Below are 13,258 nucleotides of genomic sequence, written 5' to 3'. Positions count from 1 at the left end.
GCAGGGGGGGGGGGGGGGGTTGTCAAATTGGAGACGAGTTGGGGATAAGTGGCGCAGAATGAAGGAGAGACAATCCTGGCAAAGTGATGATCAATATTGTGATCGCTGCATCACGCCGTGAGCTGTTTGTAATATTCGGGTTGGCTCATTTTGTAGATGGTCAATTCGACTGTTTATCAGCAAGTTTTGCCTCAGTAAGACAACAAGTGCCTAAACTACCAATTACCGCGGCACACACTATGCGACAAGCAGCTCCCTCCGACATTGTTTGTGCAAGATTAGCGAAACAGCATGCACTGTAATGGCAAAGTTGTCAGATCTTCCTTGTGATTTCTCGGTCAGGTATTTTCAGGACACCGATGTTTCTCTTCGTAGCAAGCAAAGGGGGCTTTAAAATTTTTAGTGGAGTGTATCTTCACTCCCTCACCATGCAATTTTGCCCAACTACAGATGTAAGAAAAAGACAGTCGCCTCACTCACTTGGACCGATTATCAGCAAAAATGAAGTTTTTGGACATTATTCCTGTCAAGCAGGGTAAAAATGAATTTATATTACCTCATAGATTCAATGTTTTGTTGGCATTTATAGTAAATAGTAAGTCAACAAATGTGTGGTGGTTAGCTACCTGGAGCTATCGTTAGCCTTTGGCTAAAAACAATGGAGAATATTACCTTAACGCAGACGTAGTGGTTTCTGCTCATTTTTGAGGGATTCAACTGGTTGTGTGTGCAAAGTTTGTTCTGTTGGCATTTATAGTAAATACTAAATAAGTCAACAATTGTGCGGTCGGTTAGCTACCTGGAGCTATCGTTAACCTTTGGCTAATAACAATGGAGAACATTACCTTCGTGCAGACGTAGTAGTTTCGGATCATTTTATTTATTTATTTTCCTGGTTTTGGACAACCACGCAACGCACTACAGGGAGCTGGATTGCGTTTGTTTGTCCGCAGCAAAACGACATCTTGCGTCTTGATTGGTTTACTAGGTCATACAACATATGGTTTATGGTAAGGTCAATTGAAAAGCTACTAGTCAGGTTTTGGGACTTTTTTTTTTTTTTTTTTTTTAAACACAATTCAGAGAGAGGTCGCCTTCCTCCACTTGCAATTATTCACAGGGTCATTAACACGGCAGAAATGGGAACAGAATGTTGAGACAGGCGCCGATTGTAAACAGGTATACACATACTTGTAAAAAACATTTACAAAATGCTGCACCCCCTTTGCTAATTGTTTTAATTAGCATTGATTCACATTCTTTAAATAGTACTGTTTACTGTTGTTCAAAAGAACGCACACAACCACCCTCTGCAAATTACTCAATGTTATCACTTATCTGATGGTGATTCATCACAATGTTTTTCCTGACTTTATTGTTGCCCACTCAGATGTTGAATCAGCACAGCTTGAGTGGGGGGAAAGGGCAATTAAAGAAACAGTAAATGCCACACATGAAGAACAATGTGTCCCTGTAACATCAGCTTCCTACTCCCGCCTCCCCACCGTCATTGTCAGTCCACCAACGCTCAACTTTATCTGCCTCTATACCTTTTTGTCTGCCTCCATCTCATACATACAAAACTTTTTTTCCCATTAGATCCATTTTGAAGCAGAAAGCAAGATATCAACCTGCGTAACAAAAGCGACAAGATATATATATATATATATATATATATATATATATATATATATATATATATATATATATATATATATATATATAAATAAAATAAGTGCGCGCACTGCCAATGAGCGAGCCACTGCCCCCTAATGTAGTGGTGGTGCAATTGTACTTTATTCTAAGACAGTAAAAAAAATAAAAAAAATAAATAAAAAAATCATCAAAATAAAAAAGCATGTTCCCCGAGGTCAAACGCGCCCACCTTGACAAAGCCTCGCGGCCCCTGGCGCCCCATTATTTGAGAAGCACTGCACTAGGGTAAGCTTTCACATGTAGCCTAATAGTCGGGTGCAATTTCTATTGACAACCAATCACATACGAACATGCTAACTGTTGGTATGCATGCATAAAATTGAGCTGAACAATTTGATTAACGACCACTTTTATTGGCCCACGACGTCAAATGAGAGGTGAGGTTGGTCGAAGTTCGTGGGGCTGTTTAAGATGGACACCCCGTTGTTGTTGTTATTAGAGCAGAGTGTGGTGGAACTAATAAGCCTGGAGCTGGATTTGCCTCTTGTTTTACAGTCCCGGCGCTCTCCTCCCTCACAGCCAATTGATTAAAAATGCGCTTATCCTTAGACTGCAAACAGAACTCTCCGTCACCTTATTCCCCTTAAACACACGGCACATTATTCATCATTACACATCACAAGTGTGTACACTTCTCCATGACCTTTTTAAAATATGTCCAACAGAGGAAGGGGACCTGAACCAGATGCCAATCAAACTGGCATTTGTATTTAAAATAGCTTTGGACTGGACCAACGAACTGTTACTTTTTTTTTTTTTTTTCATTTGAATTGAAATAATTGAAAATAGCATGAGAACAAATCTATTAACTAACTCTTGAACGCTTGACCTATCTGCTGATGCTTCTTCCCTAACTCTGCAGGAGCTGTGCAGCATTAAGTCACCTCAAGATTTGAAATTCTGGTTGTTTTTAGACAATATTGAATGTTAACAGATGGTTACATACATTTGTTTTGTTAAAATTGGATAGCTGAATGACTCTGCTCCTATTTCCCACGAATCGCGCTTTTAATGTTATTATTCTAAAGTGTGTAAACCCATTGCTATGTATGACACTCCTACTGCCTCCTCCTCCATCTCTTGTTCCAAGCGTCACGCTTGCAAAGCACAAGTTAATCGGCTTTACGGTCGCATTTTTATTGCCTCTTCCAGATTTGTGTGAGGAGCCTTAATTGGGGCAATATCGCTGTGAAATCTTGTCGTTGCTCCCGGAGGATCCATCTCGACAAGGAGCTTTGACAGACGTGTTTCCGTGACAACACAACAGCCCAGGATGGGGACACGAACAACATTTCAAGCTGGAGGTGTCGCCAAAGGAATCTCAAATTACATCCAGGACTGCACAGCGACGACCACTAATGACGAGTTTAGCCATCTGCATATCGCCGGTATTACTTCCAGACTTGATTTGTGAGACAGCTAATCTAACCACAACATTGGATACACCCACACATTATAACGAGGTCACACTAAGCAGCTGTCAAAAATTAATAAGTAAACCAATGAAATGGCCAGTGCAACAAACTTGCCTGCATTCAAACTAACGGAGCGTGACTCGTTTCATGCGGGCGCCTGCACCGCATCACCGTGTTCAGCCCCCGTGCACTGTTGTCGCCATGGCAACATCCCGTCTCCCAGGTCTATCACCGGTACGCGAGAACCACTTGGCGCTCGTCTGTCGTCATAACGGCCGACCGCCCGCTGCCTTTTTCCCCTTTCAGTTGCAGATGTGAAATGAAATGGACAGCAGACACTTTAAGAGACTTCTAAGAAAGATTGCATGACCCTAATCCGCGCTGCGTTCCCATCCGTGCAAAGGCTTGAGCTCTTTTAAAAGGGGGAAGCTCTCTAACTAAGAATCCTGAAGCAGCGTTTACTAGGGGAGGCAGAAGTATTCACACTCTGCACTTAACCCAAAGGGACTCTTCTGTCCCTGTTTTTCCTCCTTCAGACCCCAAAATCAATCACCGTTGACGTTCTCACCCATTTACATCTTTTTTACATTTGTCGTCATATGTGGGTAGCGACAGAAAACATGAGCCTCTTCTGACAAAGGCATAAAAAGTACAGATATCTTTTTTCTGTTTCAAGTTCAGATAGCTGAAACTAGTGGTGGGTGATCTGGCCTTAAAATTCTATCATGATATTTCAAAGAAATTTGCGGTGATGATATTTTTGATGATACTGGTAATAATTACTGAACAATAGATTTGTGATTGGTGCGTCGGAATAATGGCACTTTTATTGCAGCACAATATTTAAGCCACCTTTTTTCCAACAATTGAAATGTAAACAAAGTGCAAATATGGTATATATATTTTTTTTTATCCGTTTTTATGTTTTGTAGCAATTAGCATTAGAATTAGCTAAGTTTCATCATTATTCACAAACCTGTTGAAAATACTGGGGGAAAAAAAAAGAGCTTGTTGCAACATGGACCTGGTTGATCTCTTATACTTTGCTGCCACCTGCTGGCTGTTTTTTTGTTTTTCGTTTTTGTAATAACTACCATCGCTTTAAGCGACCACTTCAGGTCAGAAACTGCATCAAAGCCTTCATACAAAAACTCTAGCAAACAAAAACCTAAAAAACGTATAAATACGTTTTTGGGAGTGAATGAGTTAACTTTAACAGCAACAGTTTTCCTGCACAATTTGCAAACAGTTGTATGTTTTTTACATCATATCTGACTTCTTGTAACCAAACAGCCTCCACACAACAAAGGTGGCTTACCTCCACTTTGCCGACAGACGTGGCTGCAGCTCACAGCCTCACATGCTGATTGTTTTAATGCAGCAGCGAGCGACGCATGTACGTCCAAATAGACACGTCAATTTCGCGATATTTCAAATTTTTATCACCCAAAAAAAATACATCTGTAATATCGGTGAAAGGTATGATATGGAACACCCCGAGGTGAAACATCTACTCACACATTGAAGAGGTTGAGGCCAATGCGGTAGAGACGTTTCCGCATGACGTCGGTGGACAGTGTGGGAGACTTGCAGCTGGCGGGGTTCTCGCAGTGGTAGCGTGGCAGGCTGAGGATCATGGCCTGCAGAGCCTCCTTGGAGGAGGCCTCCGATGTGGAGCGGACATCCGTGGAAGCGCTGCTGCTGCTCATCTGCTCCGAGCTGTTGTCCGCCGTCTCCGAGCCGCTCCGGTTGACACCAAGCGGCTCGGACACGGGCGTGGGATGTTTAGGGGGCTCCGGCGGAGGCGGTGCCACCATCGCGGCCTCCTGCTGGGAAGCTAATTTGTCGAGGGGGGTTGAGGGTGGCAACTCCTCTCCGGTGAGTTCTTCCTCACTGGGAGGGGGCGCAGGGAACTCTATATCCTGATCACATAAGTCTATTTCTGGGGGAGGTGGGTGCTCTTGAGGAGGTGGAGGCAGATCTATGGCTTCAGCTGATGGGGGAGCGGGTGGTTCTTCAGGTGAGATGGACAGAGGAACAGAGTTTGTTGCGATGGATGCAGCTCCATCTTGCTGAGCGCAGCTGCCCAGGGTCACAGACTCCATGACGGAAGACGAAACGCGGAAGTTTTGGCTGTCGATCTGGACCGTCACGTCCCGGAAGGCCATCATGAGCTTGCTGGCGCTTTTGGACAAATCGCTGGGATCCAGTGTGGCTTGAGGAATGGTGGGCTCTCCCTCACCGTACCCCTCTCCTCCACCTGCTGCTGCACTGAACTGATAAGCACCACCTTCTTGTAGTGAGCACATGGTCTTCAGGCTCCAATTGCTGAGCGCATCGTCTATAGACTTTGCCAGGGACTGGACCTGCTCGGTGAAGGAGTCCTCCAGGTCGGTCAGGCTGCCGCCCACCGTGGCGGGCAGCGACGGCGACCTCACCAGAGGGATGCCCGCCAAGTTGCAGCCTTCTGCCAGGGCCCGTTCAGCTGAGAAGCCCTCAGTGTTCTGCATGCGCACTTTGCGCAGGGAGATGCGGCGTGGCAGGCGACTCTCCAGCAGGGAGTTGCGGATCTTCTCAAAGTTCTTACTGAGCTGGTACTGGCGGAAGGCGGTCTGGATCTTGCAGGCAGCGCGGCGGGAAATGAGGTGGCCGCCGTATTTGTGCTCTAGCATTTCGATCTGGAAAGAAGAATAGAGAGAAGCTAAATTAATGACTGATAAAAACAAGGCAGGTATGTTACCAAGCTTTTCAAGAAACGTGACAAGGATGCAAAATCAAGTAGACAATCCTTCGTACGATCCAGGATTTTAATGATGTCCTGTAACTGAGGTCACATGGGGACAGTGACGATGAACATCATTGCTAACACCGTTGATGTTATCGAGTTTTGGTGGTGCACTGAAGATGAATATCAAGAAAGAAAAGGGTCAGAATGAATGGAGCTGGGCAGTAAGACGAAGGGCACACTGTGGATGAGAACATGAATGGGGAAACTGTGAGGTCATGAAGCCACAGAGTTGTACTGCTTTGACCTCGTGAAAAACGTGGAGCCGACTCACAGCATTTGGACAAAGCCCTCATTTTCTCCGCAAACACAACTCATAATCTCTGTCAACTCCTCAGAGAGCTCCTTTAAATTCTCTGACAGCGAACGCGTCATTAATCTTGCCTGAGAAAGATGTCTGAAAGTCTGTGGGAAACCGATAGACGCCATGTAGCTGCCGCCGTTGTCTGGCAAACACTTGATGAAACCCCCGTGCTTAGCAGGAACAATCAGAGTATGTGTATCTCTGAAAACACCCAAGTGCGAGCTCTTATCTTGGCAAGTCACATTGTGCACCGCACATCTTTTGAACCCCCCCAACCCGGCCCCCGTTCAGACTTAAAGGACAATTATACTTCTGTTACTGCTCTGAACCCCATTAAAGCTACAAGGGGAGCTGGTTTTGGCACGCAGAGATAACCATGTTCACACATTAAACATACTCTAAAGTAGTGTACAACAGAAATAATGTGTCATTAAGGAGATAGAGATGCTTATTGTGTGAAAGATAGACTCCCTGTCAATGTTCTTTGTAATTCATTCAGAGAGGCTCGGATTGTCTTTAACGGCGGTGATACGTTCTACTAAATGATGTGGTAAGGCATCAAAACATGGCATCCCGAAAGTTTCACAAGCTAGTCGTAAAATCCAAAGAAACTCTGGAGAGGTGCCCTTGACTGAAAAAAAAAATTACAAAAGTCATTTGATGAAACGCTGCAGGTTTTTATGCTCGTTTTGGCCTCTGCGTAAGCTGGGTCAGGGATTTTGAAGAAAGCATTTGAGGACACGCTACTCTCTTTGTGCCCGTTTGACACATTCGGAATTACAGCCACCGGGAAGGTAGGAAAGAGGATTAAAACTAGCCTGGCATTTAGACTCGGCAAATTAAGACTATTCCAGCAGACAAAGACGACAAAATGACACGTGAACAGTGCAGTGGGGAGGACATGGAAGAGATGAGGGGAAAGAAGCCCCTCCTCTTCAGGTGTGGGCAGACACTTGGACTCCTGATCACTTCACTAAGCGCTGATGGAGAGAGATTAATCTGCAGATCTGTGTTGCCACCGGCCGGACTCGCTCAATCGATTTTGAAGGGCAGATTGAGCCCGCACGTTCGCCACGGTTAAACTAAGCTATAAGGGGAAAGTAAACACTGCATTTTCAAAGGATACATATACGGGAGAATAAAAGGGACGTGAATATTTTAAAGAGACTTCAAAGCTGCTTGGGTAAGAGATAATTGCAAGAAAAACGAGGTTGGAGGAAGTTCACAACTGATTATGGACCGTTTAAAGCTCAAGTCCTTCCAAGCTTCCCTTTTTGACTCATGTGGGTGCCAAGGTAGTGATGGATGGTCTTGATGAATAAGCTACTTCTTAAAAGTGTTTTGAATACAACCGGAGGTCAAGTAGTGTTACAAAACACGCCGCCATGAATCACTGCTACGAGTCGTGGGTGTCACGACACACACAAGATGGACCCTCGAACCGAGCGCACATCCGGGAGGAGAATCAAGGGGTCATTAGCCGCGCTCGTGCTCATGCAAATGTCTCGCAGCGGAGAAACATCTGCATGATTAACGAGCTGATTACGCAACGGCAAGAAGTGGGACGCGACACAACATAACGCTCCCATGCCAAACCGAGACGATAATTAAAGAGCTGACGTCATTGTTTTGCTGATGATTCTTTGCCCGCAATATCTCTCGGAGGGTCAGTGACTAGCTAGGATTTGTATTACTTATGACTTTTGTGTATGTTTCTTTTTAAAATTACATCCGTCATGGTCAGGTTGACATGGGTAACAATAATTTTCTAAGTGTTTACGCAAACTGCACACAAATTGCTAGTCAATCAAGAGGTTAGTGCGCCGCAATCAAGGTATCGCCCTGCACTTCCAATTAGTCCCGCATTGATCGGAGGATGCATCCATTCCACGCATCCTTGACAGGAGATCGATGGAAGCAATCTACGTCTATGTTGTTGTGACAACGGCGTGAAATCGTTCGGCTCCAAGAGCCTCAAACAGGAAGTTGATGCAAAAAGTTAAGACGGAAAGCAGGGATGTCACTGGGAGTACATTTGTATCAGTGTTGTGTTGCGTTCAAGTGGCACTAATTCTGTTTCCTTACCTGCATGGAGATCTTGGGGGATGCTGGGTTAGTCGAGTGATATAAAACGATACAAGGCAAATGACTGATGATGGTCCTGGAGAATGGAGATGGATTATGGTATGAATTTCCTGATGGGACATTGTGGATTTGGAAAGACAAGACTGCATGAGGGGGGAAATCGCATGTTTGCACATTTATTCATATTTTCATAGACAGTACAGGACAAGATGGGGGACAATCATGTGTTTTTATTGGATGTGGAAACTCCACTGAGAATCACTGAGCATCAGAGAGAGGATTAAATATTATCAATTTGCATCCTCCTTAAAGAAATATACATTAACGCATTGAACATAGCGGTAAAAAAAGACAAAAGCGTGATGGGGGATCCATGATGATGATGATGATGATGATGATGATGATGATGAAGCAGATACAGTTTGGCCAGTCCACTGGCGCCAATAGAGAACAAGAGAAACCCCTCAAGGTTCCACACACGCCCCATCCCAACCAAACACACCCCTACCTGCTTGTTTTTGAGGTCAAGCGAGAGCTCATAGTCGGAGGTGGCCGAGTGCGAGCCGGCCCCGTTGCGTTGCACCCTCAGGGGCGACGCCGTGTGGTGGAGGCTGGCTCTCCTTGCCGCGCTGCTCCCTTTTGCTCCTTCATCTTCCTCTTCCTCCTCCTCTTCCTCCTCCTTCTCTTCCTGTGCTTCTTCTTCTACTTCTACTTCTTCGACTTGAGCCTCTTCCTGAGCATCCTCTAAATCCGGCGTTTCCTTTGCTTCCTCTTCATCCAACCCTTCTTGCCCCACAGCTTCCTGCGCTTCCTCCTCGGACGGGGCATCAAACTGAGGTTCGGGCTCGGCTACTGTCTGGGGTACAGATTCTGGTTCGGTTTCAGGCGGGGGCTGAGGCTGTGCCTGGGGGGGCTCGTGTTCGGGCGGCGGCGTGTCTTGTTGGGGCTGCGGCTGTGACGGGGCCTCACTCTGCAGCTCCCCCTCTCCTCCCTTCCTTTCCTCCCCCACTGACGGGTCTGGAGAAAGGTCATCGCTGCAGAAAGGAGGAGAAAACGCAGAGTGAGGTGGCTTGCCGCATCCGCCATGAACTCTTCGCTCTCTCTCGCTCGCTCGCTCTCCGGGGGTGCGAGTGGCAAAACGCCGGGACCCCGTCTTTTTTTTTTTTTTTACTACTTTGACTGTGCCTCGCTTGTCGTCGTCTATACACTTGACAAACAAAGACAACGTGGAGGAGAGACACAGCTGAAAAAAACCCGCAGGGTTGGTGCACAAAAAGTTGGATGGAAAAGAAATACGGCAGCAACATCTTCAGGAAAAAGAAATGTGAAACTGACAGCCAGTTGTGACGCACACATACAGAATTACAAATCAGGACAGTCATGCTTCGCTCATACAAGTGTGTGTTTTCATTTTGCCGTGTCTTGTGTGTGAATGAAGTCGATTGATTTAAAGTGAAACATTTTGTTCAGGGTTGCATCACTGGATCATAGTGAATTAAAATGGATAGTAGGGATGTAACGATAATGGCAATATCGTGATATTAAAACCACAATATCGTCGTCGTTGTCATGTCACAAAAATAAAAGCAGCACAACTGTTAAAAAAAAAAAAAGTCAGGTTGATTTCCATTTGTGCAGTTCTAGCACCCTCTGGTGGCTATTTTTAGTTCCATTTAATTTTCTAAAGGGATGTTTTGGCCCTTCTATGTTTAAAATCCACACGATGAAGGCGAACGTAATATGCTTATGAACCGAGTCAACTCAATGCGTGCATGCAAGTGCCTCAATATTAAGTGTTATTAGAGATTGTAGGTTATGTTCAAAAGCACAATAGAGCTCTTTTTTTTTTTATATCGCCAACCTTCCCACAATATCGTCATAATTATTGTATCGTGACCTTCATATGGTGATAATATCCTATCATGATGTTTGAGTATTGTCAGATAGAAGGGATATGATTCCATTGTGTTGAGGGGAAAAAAATGATTTTTTTTTTTTTTAAAGCTGTCAAAATTAATCAATTAATCGACAAGTAGTCAATTATCAAATTAATAAACTATTTTAATCATCGAGTACTCGTTTGGGGCCATTTTTTAATTCAAAATTGTCCAAATCCTCTGATTTCAGCATAGCAACAGTAATTGTTGACTGATTTCTGTAGTCCTGATTATCTTTTGTGTTTAATCAACATAAGACATTTGGAAACATCTGTTTTTACTTTGGAAAACAATGACCAAACCAGTAGCATCGTACAAAAACAATCCCCTTTTATTTTAATCACGATACGAATAAGTACGAAATAAACACCAATTCTTTTGTAATATATCCGTCCATCCATCCATCCATCCATTTTTTGAACCGCTCACAAGGGCCGCAGGGGGTGCTGGAGTCTATCTCAGCTGGCTATGGGCAGTAGGCGGGGTACACCCTAAACTGGTTGCCAGCCAATCACAGGGCACACAGAGACAAACAACCATCCACGCACACAAGGGACAATTCGGAGCGGCCAATTAACCTACCATGCATGTCTTTGAAATGTGGGATGAGACCGGAGTACCCGGAGAAGACCCACGCAGGCACGGGGAGAACATGCAAACTCCACACAGGAAGGCCGGAGCCTGGACTCGAACCCGAGTCCTCAGTACTGGGAGGCGGACGTGCTAAAAAGTCAGCCGCCCTTTGTAATATATTCTAATGCAAAATGAAACTGAATCCCATTAGTCGATAGATTAATGGATTCTGAAAATATTCAGTAGTGATAGCACTAGAAATTTTATTTTTTTTTTAAATTTTTTTAATTTTATAAATTACTGTTAAGAAAAATCTAACACTCCACATACAACTGGACACTGGAGCAAATTGATCCTAACAATATAGCTGTTTTACCACTGCTGTATGTATGATGTGCTATATTGTGTGCCTCACATCCAATATTTTTTTTTCTTCTTTTTTTTAGTGCTTCCTGCCTGACCTACTTGCTGGATTTGGCTCCCAAATCCCCCCTTAAAAAGAGAAATTCACGCTGAAATGTCGCTATTTTGACACAGCGGAGGTGCCAGAACACGACTCCCACGGATTGCTCTAAGTGCCGCCGGCCTGCTGGCAGTTCACAACACAAGATGGCTACCTGGCGGCAACACGCTCGGCGCCCATCGCTGAACTTTTGGACGTCGCCTCGGAAATATGACTTTAAATGTGCCCGTCTGGCAATAACACATCTGCCTTTCCCGTTCTCGCTGTCATCACACACGGCAGCGCTTTAGCTTGCAGAGAAAAGTATCTGTAATGGGCTTTAGCGGGATGCTTCTAAAATAGCTATACGTGGGATGAATAATGGATATTGGATCGTGAAATAAAGTCGTTTCTTCACTCAGCTGCAGGTGAGCAAAAAATAGACATGGTAGAGATGGTGGGGGGGGGATCTGAAGATGTCTTTTAAAAGGGCAGCCTGCCATGACGACTTGCCTTCTTCTGAAACGAAGCATTGCCATTTCCTAAGTGGCTTGTTATGGAGAAAGACCAATGGTCAGACCTGTGATTTTTTTTTTTTGTCCTATTATGTGATGTACAGCGAAGCCCGGTTCCAGACACAGGTGAAAATCTGCCGAATAGACTGTATAAATACACTACCTTAAGGGAAAATAGCGCATCACAAGTAAAAAGGTGAAAATATAATTATTCAACTGTTGTTTTGAGGCACGCCCACACGAGTTCTTTCACCAACCACCCCTGTCAAAACTTGCACCCTACAAGCCATATTGCACACTCTGTACCCCAACTTCAAATTTTAGCTAACATATATAATATATATATAATTATTATAAATTCTGTTTGGTCCAAAAGGAACTTACCGTATTTTCCGCACTATAAGGCGCACCTCACTATAAGGCGCACCTTCAATGAATGACATATTTTACAAATTTTTCCATATATAAGGCGCTACGGTCGAGGCTGGGGTTACGTTATGCATCCATTAGATGGTGCTGCGCTAAAGGGAATGTCAACAAAGCAGTCAGATAGGTCAATCAAACTTTATTAATAGATTACAAACCAGCTTTTTGACAACTCTATTCACTGAATAAACAGCTGTTTTATTATTTTCTCTGAGGTAAAGTATTAGTATTAGCTAGCGAACCAAGATGGCGGGATCTTCTGCACATGCGCGTCACCGATCGTGCAGCGAGACCTGTTGTGGCTCAATATTGATCCATATATAAGGCGCACTGGATTATAAGGCGCATGGTAAGCTTTTGAAAAAATTGAAAGCTTTTAGGTGCGCCTTATAGTGCGGAAAATACGGTACATAATTATAGTCTTTCAAATAATGTCTTAAAATTTTCAAATGTTTAAACATGTTCTTGTTTTGAACAAAAAATAAGCGTTTTGAATAATTGTGATTTCAATTATTACCAAAATAATCGTGATTATTATTTTTTCCATAATCGAGTAGCTCTAGACCGAAGCCTACCCCGTCGGCACGTCATGTAGAAAAATGACGTAAATACACACCGCACTGACTCCCGACTATTACGTACCTTTAGCGCATGCGCGAGAAGTAATTCCCCTCCATACCATCGGTGGCGGTAGTCATTATTACTAAAGGCAACCGGAAACCTCTTTACGAGGGCGGGATATAAATATGTAAACAATGCACACTGGTTACTTTTTGATGTCCTCCCACGTGAACGAAACCCTCTGTTTTTTTTCACAGTTATAAAAGTAAAATTCTACCTGCTATATCCAGTCACGTCCCCATGTCATGCCATAGCTTGGCTTTCATACCTTTGTCGGCATACCCTTTAACGATAATATCATACAATGCTGCCAGTCTCTCTTGAACCAAAGAGACAAAGTCATCTTCCCGATCTACTGTCCAGACAGACATTGTCCAGACAGGCTGCGTAAAATAAGCGAAAATATATATATATATATATGATAGCAAAACGGAACTAT

General features: G+C 44.0%; 1 protein-coding gene across 9 annotated transcripts in view; it reads right to left on the bottom strand.

Annotated features, from left to right (window-relative positions):
- The window catches only part of iqsec3a (IQ motif and Sec7 domain ArfGEF 3a), a 71,590-nt gene that overhangs the window by 38,043 nt on the left and 20,289 nt on the right, over positions 1-13,258 (bottom strand). For 5 of the 9 annotated variants that reach the window (XR_013279140.1, XR_013279141.1, XM_077500710.1 and 2 more), the window contains exons 3-4: positions 8,814-9,339; positions 4,650-5,809 (exon numbers count right to left, since the gene is read on the bottom strand). Coding sequence is in view for 7 of the 9 variants with exons in the window: in XM_077500710.1 (XP_077356836.1) it covers positions 4,650-5,809; positions 8,814-9,339 (1,686 nt within the window). In the remaining 2 variants the exon portion in view is untranslated. The remainder of the gene's footprint in view (positions 1-4,649; positions 5,810-8,813; positions 9,340-13,258) is intronic. The other 4 variants (XM_077500715.1, XM_077500714.1, XM_077500716.1 and 1 more) reach the window with 1 other exon arrangement.

This window comes from Festucalex cinctus, chromosome 16 (assembly GCF_051991245.1).
Source record: "Festucalex cinctus isolate MCC-2025b chromosome 16, RoL_Fcin_1.0, whole genome shotgun sequence".
NCBI lineage: Eukaryota > Metazoa > Chordata > Actinopteri > Syngnathiformes > Syngnathidae > Festucalex > Festucalex cinctus.
The sequence above is the reverse complement of the archived record's forward strand: the minus strand, read 5'-3'. Positions and strand labels throughout refer to the sequence as shown.